This window comes from Macaca thibetana, chromosome 20 (genome assembly GCF_024542745.1).
Source record: "Macaca thibetana thibetana isolate TM-01 chromosome 20, ASM2454274v1, whole genome shotgun sequence".
NCBI lineage: Eukaryota > Metazoa > Chordata > Mammalia > Primates > Cercopithecidae > Macaca > Macaca thibetana.
In genome coordinates this window covers 49689319-49714043 of record NC_065597.1, presented here as the reverse complement: position 1 = coordinate 49714043, position 24725 = coordinate 49689319, and the positions used below count along the sequence as shown (strand labels likewise).

General features: G+C 45.7%; 1 protein-coding gene across 3 annotated transcripts in view; it reads left to right on the top strand.

Annotated features, from left to right (window-relative positions):
- KATNIP (katanin interacting protein) overlaps window positions 1-24725 on the top strand; it is a 233638-nt gene that overhangs the window by 113746 nt on the left and 95167 nt on the right. For all 3 annotated transcript variants that reach the window (XM_050773880.1, XM_050773878.1, XM_050773879.1), the window contains 2 exons: window positions 16152-16419; window positions 20000-20131. In XM_050773880.1, the coding sequence (XP_050629837.1) occupies window positions 16152-16419; window positions 20000-20131 (400 nt within the window). The remainder of the gene's footprint in view (window positions 1-16151; window positions 16420-19999; window positions 20132-24725) is intronic.

Sequence of the window (24725 nt, the reverse complement as noted above, 5' to 3'; positions counted from 1 at the left end):
TTCTTTTCTTTTTTTTTTTTTTTTTGAAACGGAGTCTCACTCTTTAGCCCAGGCTGGAGTGCAATGGCACGGTCTCGGCTCACTGCAACGTCTGCCTCCCAGGTTCAAGTGATTCTCCTTCCTCAGCCTCCCAAGTAGCTGGGACTACAGGCGTGTACCACCACGCCCAGCTAATTTTTGTATTTTTAGTAGAGACGGGGTTTCACCATGTTGGCCAGGCTGGTCTCAAACTCCTGACCTCAGGTGATCCACCGTCCACCCACCTAGGCCTCCCAAAGTGCTGGGATTACAGGAGTGAGCCACTGTGCCCCGCCTGGGTTTCTTTATGTTTGATTTCTCCCAATTGTTTTTATGTTGGAAACTAATTTACAGTTTGTTTGTTTTTCAGACAGGGTTTTGCCCTGTCACCTAGGCTGGAGTGCAGTGGCGTAATCATAGCTCACTGCAGCCTCAACCTCCTGAGCTCAAGCTTTCCTGCTGCCTCAGCCTCCCAGGTAGCTGGGATTACAGGCACAAGTCACTGTGCCTGGCTTATATATATATATATATAGTAGAAATGGGGTTTCACTATGTTGCCCTGGCTGGTCTTGAACTCTTGAGCTCAAGTAATCTGCCTGTGTAGGCTTCCCAAAGCATTGGGATTACAGGCATGAGCCACCATGCCCAGCCTAATTCACAATTTCCTGTGGACCAAACAAAATATACCTGCTGGCCAGATGTGGCCTTTAGACTACCAACTTGCAACTTCTGGTTTAGCTAATGAAAGCTTTGTCAGTTCCTGATGAGATAGGGGGAAGAGGTCTTTCTCCTTGACAGTGGCTCTTGACCTAGCCCATCTGTTACCCAGAAACATCAAAGGCCCCCAGGGATGACCAACTGGACAGCTCAGACCAAAAGACGGCTGGCTTATGGCATTAGAAGGGCCCTGGGCAGGTGGGTCAGGCAGCACAGGGCCAGCTGAGCAGGAATAATTTGGTGATGAGCATGAATGATGTGAAATGATGCTGAACAAGCACTAAATGCCCATGAATTACAGGTCCAGGAGTAAGAGATGCAGTCATCCCATCCCTCAGTAGGGTGTTTCTGCAAATGAAGGTGCCAGATGAATTGAACTTAATAAAGCATATTTTTCAATCTTAATGAAAATAAAGAATAACTTCTGAATCAATATTAGAATAACTTTAATATCTTGCATTTATAGCCGACTTAGAATTTCTTAGGTATGATATGAAACAATTTTTACATTATTTTGTATCATTTTATCTAACACCTAATATGTGGGTGCCTTCTCATTTAAAAAGATTCAAACAGTTCAGAAGTAAATTGAGTATAATATGAAAAGCTGTCTATATCTACCCAGCCAAACCATCTCCAGCTTTTACTTTTATTGAGCAAATATACTTTATTCATTTAGTTATCCATTCATTCATTTACTCATTTATTTATTATTCTTTTCAGCTTATTTCTGCTTTCATCTTAATTCCTCTCTTAAACTTTTTGGTTTAATTTATCACATTGGTTCTCCCTGACCTCCACCACTGTAACCTGCCTTAAGTTAAATGTTTAATTTATTTTTTCTTTCTCTTTTTTTTTTTAAAGATAGAGATGATGTCTCACCATGTTGCCCAGGCTGGTCTCAAACTCCTAGGCTCAAGTAATCCTCCCGTGTGGCCTCCCAAAGTGCTAGGATTACAGGTGTGACCCACCGCACCTAGCCCATGTAATTTTCATACTGTTTTCTAATATATCACTTAGGCTATACCTTTAGGCTGTAAGTTTTCTTCTGAATATTGCTTTGTATTTTTTCCGCAAATTTTACCATGCAGTACTATGTAATAGTTTCTTTGTCATTTATTTATTTGTTTATTTTGAGACAGTCTCGCTCCATCACTCAGGCTGGAGTGCAGTGCAACAGAGTCTCGTTCGGCTCACTGCAACCTCCGTCTCCCAGGTTCAAGCAATTCTCCTATCTCATCGTCCCAAGTAGTTAGAACTACAGGCATGTGTCACCATACCTGGCTAATTTTTTTTTTTTTTTTTTTTTTTTGTAGAGATGGGGTTTCACCATGTTGGCCAGGCTGGTCTCAAACTCCTGACCTCAGGTGATCCGCCCGCCTTGGCCTCCTAAAGTGCTGGGATTACAGGCATGAGCCACTGTGCCCAGCCATTTATTTCTATTGGCTTATTACTTTAGGGTGGTTTTTCTTCCCTTGTGTATGTTTATTTCTTCATTTAAGACAGGGTCCTGTTCTGTCACCCCGCCTGGAATGCAGGGCGTGATCATGGGTTACTGCAGCCTCAACCTTCTGGGGTTAAGCGATGCACCTGCCTCAACCTTGCAAGCAGCTGAGACTACAGGCCTGCGCCACGATGCCCGGCTAATCGTAGAGACAGGGACTTGCTATGTTGTCCAGACTGGTCTTGAACTCCTGGCCTCAAGCAGTCCTCCCACCTCGCCTTCCCAAAGTGCTGGGATTACAGGCACAAGCCACCTCGCCCAGTCTCTCTTCTTTATTTAGGAGAGTTTTTCCAAACGTTCTAAGTAAACTATTTTTTTTTTGTTTATCTAGTTTTTTTTGTTTTGTTTTGTTTTTGCTATCGTTTTGTGTTAGTTTCTAATTTGGCCACATTATGATTAAAAATGGCCTAAAATTAAAGATGGTTTAATTTCTGGGATTTGAAAGTTACTGAGGTTTTTTGTTTGTGGCCTACCAGGTGATTTTTATGAATGTTCTATGATATTTCAAAAGAATAATCCTTCTCTTTTTGGTACAAAGTTCTCAATATATCTGTTAAATCACACACGATTAGTTATAACACTTAACTGGGTGATTCTTAAAGTATGGTCCCAGACTACCTATATTAGCATCATCTGGGCTGCTTATTAAAGCCGTGAATTCTCACACCACACCCATAGGTATATAATTGGATCTGGAGGAGGCATGGAGTGCTCAGAGCCTGCATTTTTAATAAGCTTCTCTGGAAACTCTTATACTCATTAGCAAACCAACCACTACTTACTTTTTGTCTGTTTGATCTGGTTGATTTCTTTGAACTTGTCAATTTTCCCCTGCATTTGTTTTTGCTTTATATATTTCAAATATCTGTCATTGTTTGCATATAGAGTCAAAATGGTTTTTGAGAGAGTGTACCTTTCATCCATGTGAATATATCTGTCTCAAAATCTTTGTCCCATTGAAAACACGAAGTGAGCCTTTTCAACAGAAATTTCTGGGCCATAAAAACTTCCACAGAAGGAGGAGTATGTGCATGTGCATGTGTAAGTGAGTCCAGCATCAAGATGAGTGAGAGGGAGCCCTGAGGCTAGAGTTGGGGGCCACTTTTAGGGCTGCAGCCCGTCCCCAGCTATATTAAGTAAGGGGTAGCAGAGAGGCTCACCTGTAAGCTGAAGCCAGGGGCGTCTGCCCGCTTGTCTTTCTTTAGCACTGGAAAATTTTCATGTATTATTACTATTGTTATTATCATTCTCTTTCATTGTTTCTGTTCTGTTCTCTGGAATTTTTTTTTTTTTTCTTTGAGACGGGGTCTCAATCTGTCACCCAGGTTGGTATGCAGTGGCGCAATCTTGGCTCACTGCAACCTCTGCCTCCTGGGTTCAAGCAATTCTCCTGCCTCAGCCTCATGAGTAGCTGGGATTACAGGCTTCCACCACCACGCCTGGCTAATTTTTTATATTTTTAGTAGAGACGGGGTTTCACCATGTTGGCCATGCTAGTCACAAACTCCTAATCCTCAAACAATCCGCCCACCTCAGCCTCCCAAAGTGCTGGGATTATAGGCGTGAGCCATCGTGCCCAGCATGCTTCCCCCTTTACTCATTTCTCTTTCCTGCCGCCCTGTGAAGAGGTGCTTTCCGCCATGATAGGAAGTTGCCTGAGGCCTCCCCAGCCATGGAGAGCTTTGAGTCAACTAAACCTCTTTTCTTTGTAAATTACCCAGTCTCAGGTATTTCTTCATAGCAGCGTGAGAACAGACTAATATACCATGTCTGTGTTTTTATTTTTATTTTTTTTGAGACAGGACACTCTGTCACCCAGGCTGGAGTGTAGTGGTACGATCTCGGCTCACTGCAACCTCCGCCTCCCAGGTTCAAGCGATTCTTCTGTCTCAGCTTCCCAAGTAACTGGGACTACAGGTGTGTGCCACCACGCCCGGATAATTTTTGTATTTTTAGTAGAGATGGGGTTTCACCATGTTGGCCAGGCTGGTCTTGAACTCCTGGCCTCAGGTGATCCACCCGCCTTGGCCTGGCAAAGTGCTGGGATTACAGGTATGAGCCACTGTGCCCAACTCATCATGTATGTTTTAATCTGCCATTTCCTCTTCCTTTAGTTCTTTGTGGATGTGATCTCTCCCCTCTATCTTTCAGGAATTCCTGAAATTTTCTAGTCAGCCAGTGGCATTCCTTGATATTTGGTCTCTATCCTGCTATCCCTATCCAATCTCCTTATTGATTGCTCAGCCAGGTTGATGCTGAGGGTTTGGCCAGGGGCCCCCAAAGCAGTAAAGCATTGGGCAGTCTCCCAGGCCCTTCTACTTCCTGAGTTCATTTTCTCTTCTGTCACTCTCTTCCCCAAGACAAAGATTGTTTTGGTTTTTCTCCAGTGATGCACTTTAGAGGCTGAACTCCAGGGTACTTTATAAATACACTTAGCTTGAATGAAAATTCATGAAAAGAAAATCAAAGGTTGAATAGGGGCAGTAAGAAGGTGTCAGAAAACTAAAAATATTGCCCAGGTATTTAAAACACATGTATAATTCAAATTTTCCTAGCCTTAGTTCTATCAAAATTGATATAGGGGAATGAGGTTTTTTTGTTTTGTTTTGTTTTTGTTTTTTTGTTTTTTGTTTTTTTTGATAGACTCTCACTCTGTCACCCAGGCTGAAGTACAGTGGTGCAGTCTTGATTCAGTGCAACCTCTGCCTCCTGGGTTCAAGTGATTCTCCTGCCTCAGCCTCCTGAGTAACTGGGATTACAGGCGTCCACCACCACACCCAGCTAATTTTTGTATTTTTAGTAGAGATGGGGTTTCACCACGTTGGCCAGGCTGGTCTCGAACTCCTGACCTCAAGTGACCTCAGCCTGCCAAAGTGTTGGGATTACAGGTGTGAGCCACCATGCCCGGTCGGTCGGGAATGCGATTTTTAAAATATGCAGAGTTAGGCCAGGCACAGTGGTTCACGCCTGTAATCCCAGTACTTTGGGAAGCCAAGGTGGGAGGATCACTTGAGGCCTGGAGCTCAAGACCAGTTTAGGCAACATAGTGAGACCCTGTCTCTACAAAAATCGTACAAAATTAGCCAAGTGCAGTGGCACATACCTGTAGTCCCAGCTATTCAGGAAGCTGAGGTGGTAGGATCACTTGAGCCCAGGAATTAGTGAGCTATGATTGTACCACTGCATTCCAGCCTGGGAAACAAAGCAAGACCCTGTCTCTTAAAACAAAAACAAAAACAGAAACAAAAGACTCAGAGTTGACCCTAAAGTTAGGGCACAAGCCACTTTATTATGGACGTTGACTGGCAAGCCCTAAATTTGGGTTTTTGGTACTCATTACTCTGGTAATCTGTTGTGGATTACATAAGAGATGTTGCCAGATTGTAGATTCCATAAGTCTGTCTTGTCATTCATTCTATCCCTAGCACCTACTAGTCACACCTGCTTATGGGGGACATGTATACTCAACAAAAAATATTTATTGCCATGTGTGGTGGTTTATACCTATAATCCCAGTACTTTTGGAGGCCGAGGCAGGAGGATCGCTTGAGCCCAGCAGTTCGAGACCAGCCTGGGCAACATGGAAAGACCCCATCTCAACAAAAAATACAAAAATTAGCTGAGCATGATGGTGTACACCTGTAGTCTTAGCTACTCAAAAGTGGGAGAATCTCCTGAACCCAGGAGGTCGAGATTGCAGTGAGCCATGATCATGCCGCTGCACTCCAGCTTGGGTGACAGAGTGAGACACTGTCTCAAAAAAACAAAACAAAACAAAAAAAAAGTGTTGAATAAATGGATGAATGAGAAAAAAGAACAAATTAATCAACAAACTCTTCAGTGCTGGGCAAAAAGCATTCATGGTCCAGGCAGATTAATAATATGAATGTGTAAAATGCCTCATATAGTGCGAAAGAAGTTAATGGGAATTACCGCAACTAACAGTGCATGCCAGACTCAAGACATTCAAATCCCGGTTTTACAAAACTGCCAACCAAATGAGAGACATTATTGGGGTTCCAGGGGCAGGGGGTTGGTTGGGGAGGTCTGGCCTTTCTGCCTGTATGTCAGTGACCTCTACCCCCGAGACTGCTGCTAGCTCTTGAGGGCTGTCTTAAAGTTTCCACTGTGGCTTTATGGTCTAAGCATCCAAGCTTCTAATAGGCAGATTCAGTAGCATCTGAGAAATGATAAAAGATGCCATCATCAAAATTTTAAATTTTCTGCAAAAACTAGAACCCTATTAAAGCAATCACAAAACACTGATTCCTAGCTGTTAATTTCATTTTGTCCCCTCAGCAGCCCTTTTTTTTGTGAGCCAATCAGGGCACATTTTCCCATAGCAAAGATGAGGGCTTGAAGCTCAGCAACTCACCTGGGGACACAGAGTAAACTGAGTCAGACCCAGAATTTAGACCCAGATCATTTGCCTTTGTAAGTAGAGTTAGGAGTGTAGTGCTTCATCCGCTCACACTTAACACATACATGAACACGTTTAGTGGCCTCAAGGCAGCTTTGTGTCTAAAGCTCTTACTGGCAGGTTTCATCAATTTTGTACAAGTCAGTGGACAATCACTGAGCACCTGACTTTCATCCCTCTCTACAGACCAGTTGCTTCCAAGTTGGTACCAGGCAGGGAATAAACATAGTCACGTGGTTAAGAGTCTGGACTTTAGAGTCTGATATGGTTTGGCTGTGTCCCCACCCAAATCTCATCTTGAATTGTAGCTCCCATAATTCCCACATGTCGTAGGAGGATCCAGGTGGGAGGTGATTGAATTATGGGGCAAGTCTTTTCTGCGCTGTTCTTGTGATAGTGAATGAGTCTCAGTAGATCTGATGGTTTTTAAAGTGGGAGTTTCCCTGTCCAAGCTCTCTCTCTTTGCCTACTGCCATCCATGTAAGACGTGACTTGCTCCTCCTTGTCTTCTGCCATGATTGTGAGGCCTCCCCAGCCATGTGGAACTGTAAGTCAAGTAAACCTCTTTTTCTTCCCAGTCGTGGATATCTCTTTATCAGCAGCATGAAAACGGACTTATACAGAGGCAGATGCTCATTCCTCCATACCCTGGCTCTGCCATTACTGGCCATGTGACCTTGAACTTGTATTTAAGTCCTCCAAGCCTGTAAGATGAGGACACCTACTGCACTGGCGTGTTAGGAGGTTGAAATGAAATAAGGTGGCTGGGTGTGGTAGTTTATGCCTACAATCCCAGCACTTTGGGAGTCTGAAGCGGGAGGATTGCTTGAGCCCAAGAGTTTGAGACCAGCTTGGGCAACAGAGTAAGACCTCATCTCTACAAAAAAATGAAAAATTAGCCAGTTGTGGTGATATGCACCTGTAATCCCAGCTGTTCTGGAGACTGAGGTGGGAGCATCGCTTGAACCCAGGAGGTGGAGGTTGCAGTGAGCCAAGGTGGTATTACTGCACCCCAGCCTGGGTGACAGAGCAAGACCCTGCCTCAAAAAAGGAAAAGGAAAAGAAATGAGATAAGGTGCATGGATAAGTCAGCTTCGTGCCTGATAATGTAACAGAAGCTTAGCAATTAGTAGCTGTTGTTTTTGATGTCACAGTACTGATACTATTATTGCAAAAACTTCATGTTTGATGGTCGCCTGATGTCACTCTTTCCTAGTTCAGCAGAAAGAGGAAGCTCAGGCATAGAAGGCATTAATTCACTGACCATCAAACCCCTGCTGCATTTCAGTCAGTGGTTCTTCTAGAAACTACCTTTAAGTCTTTGTATCAGCGTCTGTCCCTCCACCTTCTCCCTGGATCCCCAGTGAGGAGACCCATTTGCATGCAGTCCCTGTCATCCAATCTCCACCTGCGGTGTTGGCAGCCTGGCCTCCATGCAGAGGGCTTTCCGTTGAAAGGGCTTGAACTTAACATTTTAAACGCTGAACACTGAAATCAAATATAACAAGGTTTTGAAGCAAAACTATAAAGTATGTTTTTTTCAGAGAAATTTCTGGATGATGGCTTCAAAGCACCTGGTAGATCCCACAGCATGGTATCTCTTTGAAGTACGGGCAGATTGGCTTTCAAAGCGACCAGCCCAAGGTCCTCATCTTTCCAGATGGAAAGGTTTTGAACGGCTTCCTCCAGGGAATGTTGCTCCTCAGTTTGTCTCCCCTCTGCCCCGGGACAGATGGTTTAGATCACGTGAGCATTATAAGGGCCTAGGTTCATCCAGTGTGAGCAAATGTATTTGCTTCCTTTGCGAAGAAGCTGCCAGCCACACCGAATCTAGGCTGCTCTTTTATAGATATTTTCTTTGCGGAGAGGGATTTTTTTTGTTTGTTTTATTTTTTATTTTTTTAAAAATAGAGTTGGGGGTCTCACTTTATTGCCCAGGCTGGTCTCAAATTCCTGGGCTCAAGCAGTCCTCCCACCTCTGCTTCCCAAAGTACCAAGATTACAGGCATGAGCCACTGCACCTGGCCTGTATATATTTCGCAAATACAATCATGGCATTTAAATTTCCATTAATTTAAAAGAAGAAAAAGAAACCAAATTGAAACAGGAGGAATTATTGAAATTCAAATTTCTTTATCACAGGAAACATTATTTCTTAAAATAGCCATCAGTTTAATACATCATGAAATAAGAGGTTAGAGGTGCCATTTTTTAAAAACTCTGGTTTCCATTTGAGATGCATTTGGGTTGACTTTCTGGTGTGGAAAATGAGGCCACCCGCATTGCCTGCCCTCTCCTGATTTTTGTTAGCTAAGCTAAGGGCTTAGGTTTATAGCATTCCATTCTGGTCCATCTCCCTAATGTGCATAAACGCCTAGTATTTATTCAAACTTTAAGTGGCTACAGCGCTTACCATTAGACCTTTGATCACAGCTTCTCCATGCCTCTATCTTTATTTTGATTTCCTCTTTCATTGGTCTGGATTTTGTCACCTGGGTGATATTTTCCGAGAAGAGCTCATGAATGCCATCTGTTTTCCCTGGGTTTCTGGCTGTTTGAGATGGATGGTCTGTTACTTTCCAGTCTGGACCTCTTGGCTGGATACTTTATTCTCGAGTTAGACAGATGCTGCTCCGTTGTCTTCCGGCATCGAGTGCTGCCGTTTGTCATTGGCTTTTGGGAACCAAACATGTTCCAGGGATAGAGATGATTTTTCCAGGCAGCTGGCTATCCAGGGTCCTCCACTCCACCATTCCTTGCCACTCCTCTAGGGAATTTGTTTATTTGTAAGAAGGAGGGACAAGATTTAAACATAAAAGTAAATATATCATTTTTTTTAAAATTACAAAATTGGATACATGCTAATACTAAATACTTCTTTTAAGAACAAATAAGAAAAGGAAAGTTCTGGAAAGGCTCTCAGAGAGATCATTGTTAATAGTTGGGTGCTGGCCGGGCACAGTGGCTCACACCTGTAATCCAAGCACTTTGGGAGGCCAAGGCAGGTGGGTCACCTGAGGTCAAGAGTCTTGAGGTCAAGAGTTCAAGACCAGCCTGGCCAACATGGTGAAACTCCATCTCTACTAAAAATACAAAAAATTACCCAGGCGTGGTGGTGTGTGCCTGTAAGCCCAGCTGCTCGGGAGGCTGAGGCAGGAGAATCGCTTGAACCCAGGAGGCAGAGGTTGTAGTGAGCCGAGATCGCGCCACTGTACTCCAGCCTGGGCAACAGAGCAAGACTCCATCTCAAAAAAAAAAAAAAGTTAGGTGCCTATTTTTCCAGACTTTTTCTATGCATATATGCATACCTACATGTATAGAAATTAACAATGATTTTAAAAATTGAGTTCATCTTATATGTACATTTTTCAACATGCTTCTTTTTACTTAAATGTATATCTTGATATCTGCCCAAAGAAGTGCAAAAGTAGAGCTATCTCGTTCTTTGTAAGAGCTGCCTGGGGTTCAGTGAACACCTGCTGTATTAGTTATTTAATCCATCTCTCATTGATAACCATGTGGACCATTCTCTATTATAAAAGATGCCTCAACAATCTTTGTGTACTTAGGACTAAAGGATACATTCCCGGAAGGGCTAGGTCAGAGGGTATGCATCTGATTCATTTCTAGTCAGTCATTTCTGTCATCTCTGCCTCCAAAATAGATCTCGAGGCCTCCTCCCTGTCCCCACCTCTACTGCCACCTTCCTCTTTCACCTGCAGCTGCAGCAAAGCTGGTAGGCCTGTTTCCACCCTTGTCCCACCTCCTAAAATCCAGTTGGTATCCAGGAGCCATAGAGATCTTTTAAAAGCAGAAGTCAGGCCAGGTGCAGTGGCTCACGCCTGTAATCCCAAAACTCTGGGAGGCCGAGGTGATTGGATCACTTGAGGTCAGGAGTTCGAGACCAGCCTGGCCAGCATGGTGAAACTGTCTCTACTAAAAATACAAAAATCAGCCGGGCGTGGTGGCGGACACCTGTAATCCCAGCTACTTGGGAAGCTGAGGCAGGAGAATTACTTGAACCTGGGAGGCGGAGGTTGCAGTGAGCCGAGATCCTGTCACCGCACTCCAGCCTGGGCAACAAGAGCGAAAATCCATCTCAAAAAAATAAATTAATAAAAAATAAAAGCAGAAATCAGATAACATTGTATCTCTGCTTAGAACCCTTCTGCAGCTTCTCATACTGCATAGAGCAAAATCCACACTTCCCTGAGGCCCACAAAGCCCTGTCCCCCGTGACCACTGCCTTCCTCTAGGGAGCATATGCCCTCCAGCCGTTCCTGCCTCCTGGCCTTTGCCTCTGCTCTTCCTACCCCCAGACAGCCTTGTGCCCCAGACACTACTGGGTGGTTCTTCAGCACTCAGCCTTCCCTGACCACCATTCATCAGGGCCCCCTCAGGCCAGTCGCCCTGTCGCATCATCCAGACAAGGGCTTCCTTCATAGTCCTGGCCACCTCTGAAATGCCCCTGTTTATATTTTTGCGTCGCCTGCCTGTCTCCTCCTGCCCCACACTGTATGCTTCTATAAGGCCAGAGGTTTGCCATCTTGCTCGCCACTGCTACCTCCGCTCTTAACACAGCACCTAAGCACATGTGCATGCATGAAGCCTTAATGAATGGTGGTTGCCATATTGTCTTCCCCACTGGCTGGGCCATGACAGATGCAAGAGAGTCTGTCATGCATGGATAATCTAGAAGGAGCAAGGAGGCATGGCAGAGTGCAGAAGTCACAGCTATGCCACTTAATCACTGTGAGAAGTTGGACCAGCATAAAGGCTGGTCACAGTTCCTCAAATTTGGGGGTATCCTCACAATTCAATCACTCAAAATGTGGGGTTGCAACATAGTGAAGGTCATGAAGAGGCCAGAGGAAGTCTGCTCAGCTGACCATGGGTTCAAGGGTCCTAATGCCCCAATCCCAATTCTTCCTGAAACTGGCCATCTTTGGTGGCTGCACTTGGCCTTAGACATCAGTGGGGACGATGCGGGGCCCTGGGACTGAGATTTCCGGGACAGTGACAGCAGTCTCCCAGCTAGGAATGTAATCCACAGTGACTGGGCAAGAGTAGGGGCTGCAGAGAGAGGGACGTGCCCATTGTTTTCTCACCCAGCCTTGCCCCCACCCCAGCAGAACAGAACTTAAGTTGACCTCACTTGAGAATGGGAGTTGGGCCAAGCATAAGAGCCAATAGGCTATCTTGTTTTAACTGAATTCATGTTATCCCAGGGTTTTACTCTACCTATCTGTCTTACAGGGTTTTTCTGAGGATCAAAGGAGAGAAAGGGTTGAAAATGTTTTATAGAGTACACAGCATTATTCTACTGTAAAGGATTACTAGTTTTACAGCTGCCAAAATTGCTGTTAAACAGCAGGTCACCTAGGAACTCGCGTTGCCCTGGGGAGGAGCAGTGAATCTGTTACCCGTCCAACTGCCCACCACTGTCAGACTTTGAAGACATAAGTCATGACCTCAGTCTGGTTTGCATGAAGGTTGCATGAACCATCTCAATACACTCAATTAGGAGACCTGGTGTTATTTTTTTAAACACCAGCAGTGAACCCGCACTTGCTTTAATCGTTTCTCAACCTTGACATTTTGGCCAGATCATTTTTTGTTATGGGGCTGTCTTGGACATTCTGTTATGTTTAGCAGCATCCCTGGTGTCCATGTAATAGATGCCAATAGGACGACTCTCCCCGAGTTCTGATCAAAAATATCTCAAGTCACTACCGGATGTCCCCTGGAGTTGGGTGGGGGGACAAAATTACTCCCAGTTCAGACCTCTGCTTTAAAGCAGTTCTGCAAAGTAGGGATTTGTTAATCTATTTTTATGGATGTCAGGATGCAAGTCAAAGGAGGTAAGTAACTTGCTAAGGGTCCTGTCACCGATGTCACCTCCAAGGTACGTGAGGGCACTCTGCGTCTGCCCACAGCCACCACCCAGTCATCAATGGAATCTATTCAGTCATTCAGCAGATATTGGTCGAGCACCTACTATGTGCCAGGCAGTGTTCTAGTTGCCCAGTAAATATCACTGGTATCTGGGTGTGGTGGCTCATACCTGTAGTCCCAGCTACACAGGAGGCTGAGATGGGAGGCTCACTCGAGCCCAGGAGGTTGAGGCTGCAGTGAGTTGTGATCACACCACTGCAGTGGGCAACAGAGATAATTAATTTTATTAAATGTGTATCACCAATACTTGATATCAAGGGATGGAAGGGGAGAACTCTAAAAAGAGACAGCTGTATTTGTTTCTTATTTGCTGCTATAACAACTTGCTGTAAACTTGGTGGCTTAGTTCTGGAGGTCAGAAATCCAAAATCAGTTTCACTGGTCTAAAATCAAGGCATTGGCAGAACTGCATTCCTTCTGGAGGCTTGAGAGGAAAGCTCATCCCCTTGCCTTTTTCAGACTGTAGAGGCCACCTACATCCCTTGCCTTGTGGTCACGTCCTCCTGTTTCAAATCCAGCACTATAGCTCGCTCCTCCCTGACCTCTGCTTCCATTCTTACATATTCTCTATTTGACTTTGATCTTCCTGCTTCTCTCTCATAGGACCCCTGTGATTACATTGGACTCACCTGGATAATCCAGGCTCCTCTCCCCATCTGGAGATTCTTCACCTGATCACATCTTCAAAGTCCCTTTGCCCTGTAAGGCAGCATCTCCACAGCTCCCAGGGGCTAGGATATGGACATCTTTGGGGACCATTTATCCAGCCTACCACAGACTACCCTCTGGCCCCCAAAGATTCATCTCCATCCCACATGCAAAATCCATCCATCCCATCCCAAGTTTTCCAAAACTCTGAATCCATTACCATATCAACTCAAGTCCAGAATATCATCTAAGTCTCATCAGCCCAAAATCTCATCATCTAAATTGGTTATGGGTAAGACCCTGGGTATGACCTATCTTGGGGCAAAACTTTTTCTCATCTATAGATGAGTGAAACTAGAAAACAAGTTATCTGTTCCCAAATATAATGGTGGATCAGGCATAGGATAACAATTAACAACATTCCTGTATGAGTCTGTTCTCACACTGCTAATAAAGACATACCTGAGACTGGGTAATTTATAAGGGAAAGAGGTTTAATGGACTCACAGTTCCACATGACTGGGGGGGCCTCACAGTCATGGCAGAAGGCAAAGAAGGAGCAAAGTCACAGCTTACATGGTGGCAGGCAAGAGAGCTTGTGCAGGGGAACTCCCCTTTATAAAATCAGCAGATCTCGTGAGACTGTTCTCTACCACGAGAACAGTATGGGGAAACTGCCCCCATGATTCAGTTATCTCCACCTGGCCCCGCCCTTGACACATGGGGATTATTACATTTCACAGTGAGATTTGGGTGGGAACACAATCAAATCATATCAAAATTCCCATTTAAAAGGAGGGCAAGTAAAAGGGAAAAAAGAGGAATCACCAAACCCAGGCAATTTTAAAGCCCAATGGGCAAACTCCATTAGCTTTCAAGGCCTGGAAATAATTCTCTGTGGTTCGGGGCTCTGTTCTCTTGGCCCACAGCTTCATCCTTGGAGTCATTCTTCCTTTTTCAGGAAGAGCAGCCTGTGTTTGTAGATGAGCCATTTCATCAGCCAATTTCCTGCCCGTAGAATTTTGGGGAGTCTGACAACCTTCTTTCGTTCTGTTCTTTCTTTCTGCCATTCAGTCCAAGCTGGCAGTGTTTCTCCTGGTATGACATTCTCAGAAGTCATGTGGGACTCCCATGTATGTCTCTAGGATTTGCTCCTTTAGACAAGGGACTCCTCTGCAAATCTTTCCTGGAAAATCCCCCCTCTGTCCTGGCTTCCGCTGAGATGTCTAAGGGGATCCATGAGCCACATGTCTAATCTCCTGAAAGAGCCCTCCATACGACTGAATATTTTGCACTTTGCATCCTTCTGAGGTACAAGAAAAAAGGTTGTCCAGCCACACCTTTAGTTTTCTCTCCATAGCATACTTTCCTGACAGTGAATCTCCTAATTTTAGAATCTTCTGCAATCTGGATAGGCTAAAAATCATCCAAATCGCCAAGTCCTGGTTCCCTTTTCCTTAACAGTTCTTCCCTCAGTCTGTCTCTTTCCTCTCACATTTTGCTTTAAGCAGCAGGAGAAAAACAGACTGAATCTTCAGCACTTTGCTTGGAAATCTCCTGAGTTAAATATCCAAGTTCATCTCTTACATGTTCTGCTTTCCACAACACTGTAGGACACAATTCAGCTAAGATTCTACTGCTACATAACAGGATTCCCTGGGCTCCAGTTTTCAGTTACATGTTCATTTCCTGAGTCCTCACCAGTGGTGTCTGTAACATCTATATTTCTATCATGGGTCTGTGTAGGATGATTTCTCTAAGATGGTAAAAGTGTTCTATACGGTGTTCCTCACTTCCTCCTGAGCCCTCAGGAATTCACAGGTTCCAGGGATTAGGACATGAACATCTTTGGGGAGCCCTTATTCAGCCTACTGCGATAACTGTTATGTTTATTGGTCAATTATCAAACCTTTATTGATTGCTTCTCATTTTTTTAGAACTACATTGGATAGATACTATACAGGCTACAAGGGGTAGTATAGCTAGGCTGACCAAACATACTGGTTTGCCCAAACAGAGTCTCACTATGTTGCCCAGGCTGGTCTTGAACTCCTGGTCTCGAGCAGTCCTTTTGCCTCGGCCTCCCAAAGTGATGGGATTACAAACATGAGCCACTGTCCCAGCTCCGTTTATACTTTTTTTGTCCCAGTGTAAATATAGTAGTGCTCGCTTTCTCTCTGAAATATCTTGGTTTGGGTGATTCATGTCCTGGTCACTCTAAGTATAGCTCTTAATGCTTAGCCGTAAGGAATCTACAATTTCATGTAGACAAAAGAAACATGAAAAAAATCGTCAAGCAGTTGTAGTTAAGTGCTAAATAGTATGACATTTAGATGCTGCTCAACACCCTACAATATGCAGGACAGCCCCCAACGACTACCGGCCAGACATTTTACCATCTGGGATTTGAGGGTCATTTGGAGGCCTTTGGGAGTTCATAGTCAAAGCGTGGTCCCTGGACCAGCAGTATCAGGATCACCTTATTAGAAATGCATTTCCTCAGGCCCCATCCCAGACCCACTGAATCAGTGGGTGGGACTCTACAATCTGTTTGAACAAGCCCCAGATTTTAACAAGCCATATTGTCTGTTTCTCTCTCCCTCTCCTTCACATGTGCACTCCCCCCTCCCCCACCCCACCTTCCCCCAGCATCTCCAGGATACAAACACCACAGTTAATATTAACAACACTGCTCTGTCCAGGGAGTTGCTCATTTTCCCCTGCCCTTTGTTTTCTCATCTTCAAAGCAGCGACAACACAAGGGTTGAGATAATATTGTTAAATGTTAGTTTGGGGAGAATAATTCCTCGGTTCAAATGATCTATTTTCAAATAAGTTTTTCTCAAGGTACCATATTTATCTCTCGTCTCTCTTCTGGGCTTTTTGCAGGAGCTGAGAAAAAGCCTGGAACTTAGTGTAAATCTACAAAGGAAACAAAAGGATTGTTCCAGCGATGAGTATGACTCTATCGAGGAAGACATACTCTCCGAGCCTGAGCCAGAGGACCCGGCGCTGGTGGGCCATCCCAGAGATGACCGCCCTCCTTCCAGTGGGGTTTCAACACAGAAAGATGTTCCCGGGGAACAGGAGACAGAAGGACGCTCTGCCCTGGGCCCAGACACCCTCGTGGTGCTGGAATTTAACCCAGCTTCCAAAAGTGAGCTCTGTCTTGTGTATCATTTCTTTGCCATTGGTGTCTCTGCATCTAATAGCAGGACTTAAACTTCCAGTGGTCCTTTGAATTCCACTTTGGTTAGAGTGTCTCACAGGCCAGGGGGGTATATCAGTCAGGTCTCTGTTGATTGCAAGATGCAGAGCTTCCCAAAGGCTTCCTCAGGGCCCTGAAATTCCAGATGGTAAATTCCTGGCAGATAGTTGGAGGTGTCTGTTCTGTACATTGTAAGATGTTTTGCAGCATCTACATACCAGTTGGCTAATACACAGTAGCTTAAGCTAAGAGACTATTTATTGACTTGAGTAACTGAAAGGTTCTGAGATGTAGCAAGACTCATTTTCTCCCCTCTCCCTCTTCCTCTCCCTTTCCCTCTGCCTCTCCATCTCTCTCCCATCTCCTCTCTTCCCACTCCCTTTTCCCTTCTGGCCTCTTCCCTCTCTCTTCTCCCATCTCTGTCTGCCTCTTGCTCTCCTTCTCCTTCTCTGCTTTCCTGTGTCTTGTTTCCATTCTTAGTAGACTATCCAACATACAAAGGCAGAATTGCCTTTAAATAAGACACTGACTTTGCAACCTCTCAGAAAGTGAATTTTTCTTTCCCCAAAGGCCCCAGCAAAAGTCCCGGACCTGGTTCTCTAACCCACAGGGGGTCACATGCTGTCTTGGATTGGATCACCGTGGGTCTGATTGGCCAGGGCCAACCAATAGGACTAAGGGGTGTGGTTATCACCACCCAGCCACATGATAGTGCAGTAAAGCTCTTATCTCCAAAAGAAACTCAAGGTGAACCTGAAGGAGGGAGGATGCTGGCACACACAGGGTCACATGCTGTCTCTGATTGGATCACCGTGGCTCTGATTGGCCAGGGCCAACCAATAGGACTAAGGGGTGTGGTTATCACCACCCAGTCACACGATAGTACAGTAAAGCCCTCATTTCCAAAAGAAACTCAAGGTGAACCTGAAGGAGGGAGGATGCTGACACGCAGAAACAGCAGCGTCCAATGGAGGAGGTTTGTCAAGAAAGATCTTGGAAAGTAGAACAAGCAAAACGGTTGGTGAGGGGCAGGGAGGAGAGAGGAGGACTTGGGAGGTGAAGAGAGGCCTACTTGCAACCGTCTCCATCCTCTGTTCCTAAGCTTTGACTCGGGCTGGTCTGGCCTCTGCCTGCACCTCTGTCTCCTATTCATGTGCACTCTCAAAGCTGGGTGTGCCAAGAGAAGACAATCTTTTCTGAACCATGGTAAACCTAAGGAAAGAGAAATGAGGGAATGTTTGGAATCAGACGCTATGTCAGTTTGTGAGGGTTGCCATGACTAAGTACCACAGACTGGTGGCTTAAGCAGCAGGAATTTACTGTCTCATAGTTCTGGAGACTGGAAGCTTGAGATCAAGAGTCAGTTTCTTCTGAGGCCTTTCTTTGCGGCTTGTAGACGGCCATCTTCCTGTGTCTTCCCGTGATCTTCCCTCTGCGTGTGTCTGTGTCCTAATCTCCTCTTCTTGGGAGAAGTTATATTGGATTAGAGTCCACCCATTTGACCTTGTTTTTACTTAATTACCTCTTTAAAGACCTTGTGCCCAAATACAGTCAGGGATACTGACAGCTAGGATTTCAGTGTATGAGTTTGGAGGGGGCTGGGCACAGTGGCTCATGTCTGTAATCCCAACAGTTTTGGCAGCCAAGGCGGGAGGATCAGTTGAGTTCCAGATCAGCCTGGGAAACATGGCAAGACCCCATCTCTCCAAAAAAATTTTTTAAAAAATTACCCAGACGTAGTAGTGCATACCTTTAGTCCTAGCCACTTGAGAGGCTGAGGCAGGAGGATCACTTAAATCTGAGAGGTTGAGGCTGCAATGAGCCATGATTGTGCCACTGCAGTCCAGCCTAGGTGACAGAGTGAGACCCTGTCAAAAAAAAAAAAAAAAGAGTTTGAAGGGGACATAGTTCAGCCCTGGAAAATCCACACCCAATAATGGACATCTCCAGAGAAGACATTTGTCCATCAGACATGCTGTCACCATGTTTGTTCTCACCCCAGACCCTGCTTGAGCTGTTCCCTCTGCCTGGATGACCACAGTCCCTTTCCTCTCCACTCAGAAGCCTGAAACCTGGCTCTCTGCTTTTCCCTCCAGACTGTACTCAGAAGTTGCTTCTCGCACAAAGCCTTCTTCACACTCCCACCGCATCCACTTAGGCCAGCTCTCCCCTGTGCTCCCGTAGCGTCATCATGGCGCTGGGTTCACTGGCCCCAGTTGTCTTTCTCTCCACCCACCACACCTCCCCATCCACCAGCCTGTAGACACAGGCCGGCTCTTACCCTCCGCTTCCCCAGCATGCAGCACACGCCTGGCACATTGCAGCCCCTCAGGGAACCTTTGCCAAAGGAACAAAGGTGTTAGGCGCACCTGCGGGAGCAGCAAGTGGTCAGGGCAGTGTTAATAATGGTCCCATGTGGGGCCCACTGGGCCTGCAGATGGCATGGCTGCAGGGGAGACGGGGAGGGAGGGGACGGAGCTCTAAAGAGGTGACTGAGTCTCCACCCTGGAAAAGCAGGGGACCTGACAGCCATTCCTGGGTGTGAAGGGCCAGGCCACAGAACAGTTGATGCCAGGTACAGTTCGAGTGATGCTGGGGCATAAAGTGAAAAGAGAGAATTTGAATTTCTTGACATTGTGCATGTTTTGTTTTGTTGGTTTTTTCTGAGATAAGGTCTTGCCCTGTCACCCAGGCCGAAGTGCAGTGGCACGATCATAACTCACTGTAGCCTCAAATTCCTGGAAGTGATCCTCCTGCCACAGCCTCCAGAGCAGCTGGGACTACAAGCACGTGCCAACACCCCTGACTTTTTTTTTTGGTAGGGGGTGGGGACGGAGTCTTGCTCTGTCCCCCAGGCTGGAGTCCAGTGGCACAATCTCAGCTCACTGCAACCTCCACCTTCTGGGTTCAAGCAATTCTCATGCCTCAGCCTCCCAAGTAGCTGGGATTACAGGCGCCTGCCACCATGCCCAGCTAATTTTTGTATTTTTAGTAGAGATGGGGTTTCACCATGTTGACCAGGCTGGTCTCAAACTCCTGACTTCAGGTGGTCCACCTGTCTTGGCCTCCTAAAGTGCTGGGGTTACAGGCGTGAGCCACTGTGCCCAGCCTATTTTTTTCATTTTTCATTTTTTTTTTTTTTTTTAGAGACAGGGTCTCACTATGTTACCTAGGCTGGTCTTTAACTCCTGGGCTCAAGCAATTCCCCCACCACGGCCTCCCAAAGCACCAGGATTACAGGTGTGAGCCACTGCCTGGCCGCCTAGCCAAGAAACATTAAAATTTGAAAACCTGTGCATGTCCTAAAATCTTTTATGTACTTACCAAAATGTGGTGCTGGGCACACCATGGCTCTCGGCAAACTTGTTTCATCGCCTGCATTATTCACATCTCTAATCCCAAACTACACAGAGTAGTTCCATAGACATTTGTTGAATGAGTAAGTGAATGAATAATGAACAAACGCCTGAACAGAATGCCCAACTTGCTTGCGCTCGGTGTCTTACATGAAACATTTGTTTTCCTACAGGTCATAAAAGGGAAAGGAATTTGTCTGCAAAGCGGAAGGACAATGCTGAGGTTTTCATTCCCACCAAATCTGAGCCAAACCTGACTCCCCAAGCCCCTGCTGTGCTCCCAGACCAGGAGAGGATATGCTCCGGTAAGAGTTCTGGGGGCCCCTGAGCAGGGGAGCAGGGCTGGGGCTGGGTCACTCTCTGGGGTGCCGTGATGGGAGGTTGTACTTCATTACCCTCCTTGCAGAGGGCTGAGCTGCCCTTTAGCAAATGTATTAGTCAGGGGTCTGCAGAGCAACAGAATGGAAAGGATGTGGAGGGAGAGTGAGAGAGAGAGCTTAGGATAAGGAACTGGCTCATGCAGCTGTGGAGGAGCGAGTCCTCTAGTTCAGGGGCCACCGTGCAGGAGGAGCCTATGTCGGAGGTGAAGTCCAAGGCAGTTGACTGGAGAAGTCGCCCTCACTTGGGGGAGGGCTGGTCTTTTTGTTTGATTCAGGCCGTCACCTGATTGGCCGAGGCCCACTCAGATGGTGGAGGGCAATCTGCCTTACTCTCCTGATGAATATGTTAATGTCATCCAAAAATGCTCTTTCAGAAACACTCAGAATAATCTTTGACCAGTTATCTGGGTTCCCTGTGGCCCAGTCAAGTCAACGCATAAAAGTAACCATGAGAGCGACTTTCTGATTCCACCACCAAGATGTGGTTATCATTGAAAATTTCTTTTATTTATTTATTTATTTTACTCTTAAATGAACTTGCTTACTTCAGATGAGTAATAATATGTACAAATGGCACACAATTCTGAAGGTACAAAAGAGTTGATGGTGAAAAGACCAGCTTTGTCTACGTTCTAATGACATGAGAGGTTACATTTATTCACTACTTAGGATGAGCCAGCCACTATTATAAGCTTTTACTTCTATCATCTCATATAATCCTTATAACTAGCCTTTAAGGTAGGTTCTGCAATTGTCCCCATTTCACAGATGAGGAACTGAGGCACACGGCAGGCAAGTGGCAGCTGAGTCTTTGTAGCAGGGGCTGCCATGTTGGTTTACATTTCAACAAGATTCCTCTGGCTGCCACGTGGAGCCTGGCCTATAGGGAGCTGGGGAGGATGCGAGGTGACCAAGGAAGAGACCAGGTGGTTCAAGATGTAGAGGGTGGGGGCTCAGTCTCGATGTTACCAGGGGATGGATCCAGACAGTCATTGGGCTTGCTAGGGAGCCAGTTGTAGGTATGAGATTAGTTGTGACTTTCTATCTTAAACAACCTAGGGTAAGAACCTGGGTGTTGGGGAGCCTGCAGTGATGGGGGGCCATGGCTTGTCATGTGGCTGAGTGCTATGGTTTGAATATTTGCCCCCTCCAAGACTCATGTTGAAATTTAATCCCTAATGTGGCAGTATTGAGAGGTGGGCCCTTCAAGAGGTGAAGAGGTCATGAAGCTTGTCCAGTGGATTAATGCATTGATGGATTAATGGATTAAAGGGTTATCATGGGAGTAGGACTGGTGGCTTTATAGGAAGAGGAAGAGAGACCTGAGCTAGCACACTCATCCCCTCACCATGCACTGCCTCGGGACTCTGCAGAGTCCCCACCAGCAAGAAGGCCCTCATCAGAGGCAGCACCCTTGACCTTGGACTTCTCGGCTTCTATAAGAAAGAAATTCCTTTCCTTTTGGTATTACCTAGTTTCAGTTATTCTGTTGTAAACAACAGAAAACAGACTAAGACACTGGGGTAGGATCTGAGTCTGTGTCACTAGCAAAGGAGACTGAGGCAACCCAGGTCCTGGAGCTGGGATCTGTGTGTGCACAAGCCATGCAGTGCCAAGACCCCTGTCCTAGGTCTCTGATCGCATCCTGCTTCAGCCTGTAACAACCAGGAAGAACTGTGGCCAACTGGAACCTGCATCCCAGTGGGGCCTTCAAAGTCCCACAAGCAGTGGCTCAAACAATGGAAATGTATCATCTCACAGTTCTCGAGGCTGGAAGTCTAAATTCAAGGTGTTGGAGGAGCCAGACTCCAATGGGGCAGAGCTAGGCCCAGACTGGTTGCTGGGGACCTTTTGGTGGGACCCAGAGCCTGGAAAGAGGCCTGCCTGGGGCCCGAGGAAGGTAGGAGTGGGAGGCAATCCTGTGGCATGTCAAGGTTCCTGCAGCCGATAGCGTCACAGAGCGTCACGCTCGCATTGTTCAATAGATAACGGAGAAATGATCTGTAGGGGTCAAGAGCCAAATAGAACATGTAAGATGTCAGAAAAGTCTGACAAATTTTGGTTCTGTCAGCTTTGGTGAGATGGGAGCCGGGAAGGGGATAGAGAGGAGAAGGAGGCATGGGGCGAGATGAAGGCCTGAGTCCGCTCTTGGAGCTCCCTCAGCAGGTGGGGAGTGGGGGTGGCAGTCCCAGGTGCTATTGTTCCTTCTGCATCTCCTGGATTGGCCTCACCGACTGCCGTTCAGGTTGACAAGTCTCCAGTCTATGCTGCTGGTACTGTCTTCACTATCTGAGCCAATCTAAATGGGTTTTCAGAAGTTCCTCCAAAACAAGTTGGTAAAAAAGTATGCCACTGCACGAACCCCCCTAGAACCCCTAGTAGGGCAGGGGTGGCTCAGTGGTGGTCGTGTACCTTTCCCAGCATCCTACTAAGCTAGCCGGGACTTCCCTCTTTTGTATATGTGCCAAGTTTGCTTTTTTTTCCATATTCAAGTAACAAAATTAAGAGTCAATACTTACAAAGCACTGAACTAGCTCCCAAGCTGTGTGTAGGACCACGTATGTAATCTTGCATTTAATTATCCACACAGCCCCATGCAATAGATACTGCTATTATCAATATTATTGTACAGAGGAGATGGAGGCACAGAGAGGTTAAGGAATCTGTCCAAGGTCACACAGCCTGTAAGTGATGAAGCCAGTATTTGAGAACCTGGACTGCAGAATCTCTGCTCTTAACTACTCCACTATAAACCCCTCGTGTGCCAACTGAACTATTATTTGCTTAATTACCCACATTAGTTACCACTTAATTAATACCCACATCAGCCTAGTCCTAAGCAGTAACATGCCTGAAAATCGGAGGTTTGAGTCACTTGTTATACTTTTTTCTCATGCTCATCAATATAAATATATTACTATTAGTATTTTAAAAGTTGAATCGGGTATCAACTAAAATCATCTGGCATAGTGCGTTAGTTTGCTAGGGCAGCCATAACGAAGTACCACAATCAGAGTGGCTCAAGCAATGGAGACGTATCATCTCACAGTTCTCAAGGCTCCAAGCCTAAATTCAAGGTGTTGGCAAGGGTCATTTTCTGAAGGCACTGGGGAGTGGTCCATTCCAGGCCTCTCTCCTAACTTCTGACAGTTCCTTGGCTTGTGGCAACATAACTCCAATCTGTACATGGTATTCTCCATGTATGTCTCTGTCTCTGTGTCCAAATTTGCCATTTTTATAAAGACAGAGAAAAGCCCAACCTAATGGCTTCATCTTAACTTGATCATCTGCAAACGCCCTATTTCCAAATAAGGTCACAGTCACAGGTACTAAGGGTTAGGGCCTCAATGACCTTTTTAGGGGACACAGTTCAACCCATAATATATGCTTTCATGTCCAGCACTTTGAGAAACAGAGCTTAATTAATTTATGATCTGCCTTTCTCCAAAAAGTTCTGACATGGACTAACAAATTTTATATACAGTAGGTAGTGCAAGACTTTGAAAAGTCTTTCACGAGGTCGGGCGCAGTGGCTCACGCCTCTAATCCCCGCACTTTGGGAGGCAAAGGTCGATGGATCGCTTGACCCCAGGAGTTCGAGACCAGCCTGGGCAGCGTGGCAAAACCCCATCTTTACTAAAAACACACAAAAAATAACCTGGGCATGGTGGCACACACCTGTAATCCCAGCTACTCGGGAGGCTGAGGCAGGAGAATGGCTTGAACCCGAGGGGCAGAGGTTGTAGTGAGCTGAGATTGCACCACTGTACTCCAGCCTGGGCAACAGAGCAAGACTCTGTCTAAAAAATAAATTAAATAAAGAAATAAATAAATAAATAAATTGAGGAAATGAAATCGGAGAGAAAACAAGAGTAGAAAAATAAGATGAAACCAGGGGGTGAACAAATGAGTGCCTAAAGTAGTCACAGTTGTAACACTGAGCTTCCTGGCCACCGTGGCAAAGCAGCATGCGTTCATATAAAAAACACATGTCACTGGGTCCATTTAATACAGATCACATTACCAGCTGTCCCTGGTATTTATTTCCTAGGGCGGTTTGTTCCATCATTACTCTTAAAGAGGATACTATTTTAGGTAGTGGAATTCTTATTTTGAAAGGTTTGGAGCTCAGCCTTTCCTTCTTCAATATACTTGGCTCTAACATAAGTCAAATTTGAAGAAAGAGTTCTGTGGCTAAGAGGAAAGCTGAAAAGCCTGGCATTGTCACTACTCTCACACTGAAATGGGATTGTGGTAGAGCCACATCTCACCTAGATATTAGGCTGTAAAGGCTGTAAAGTGCAGGAGACCAGAGTTACCCTTAGAAATCCCTGAAATTGATGAGTAAATGCAGCATGTAGGGTTTATATAGATGACCTCATACAGATATATCAGCTCTCAGTAAGCCCAAGACAGTCAGTCTCTCCTCCAGTGTGGGAAAAATCACAGCTTCTTGGCTGAGCCCCAGAAGCAGCAGTTGGCCTTGTTTAACGTCAAGGTTGTAGGGGAAATGTGTGTT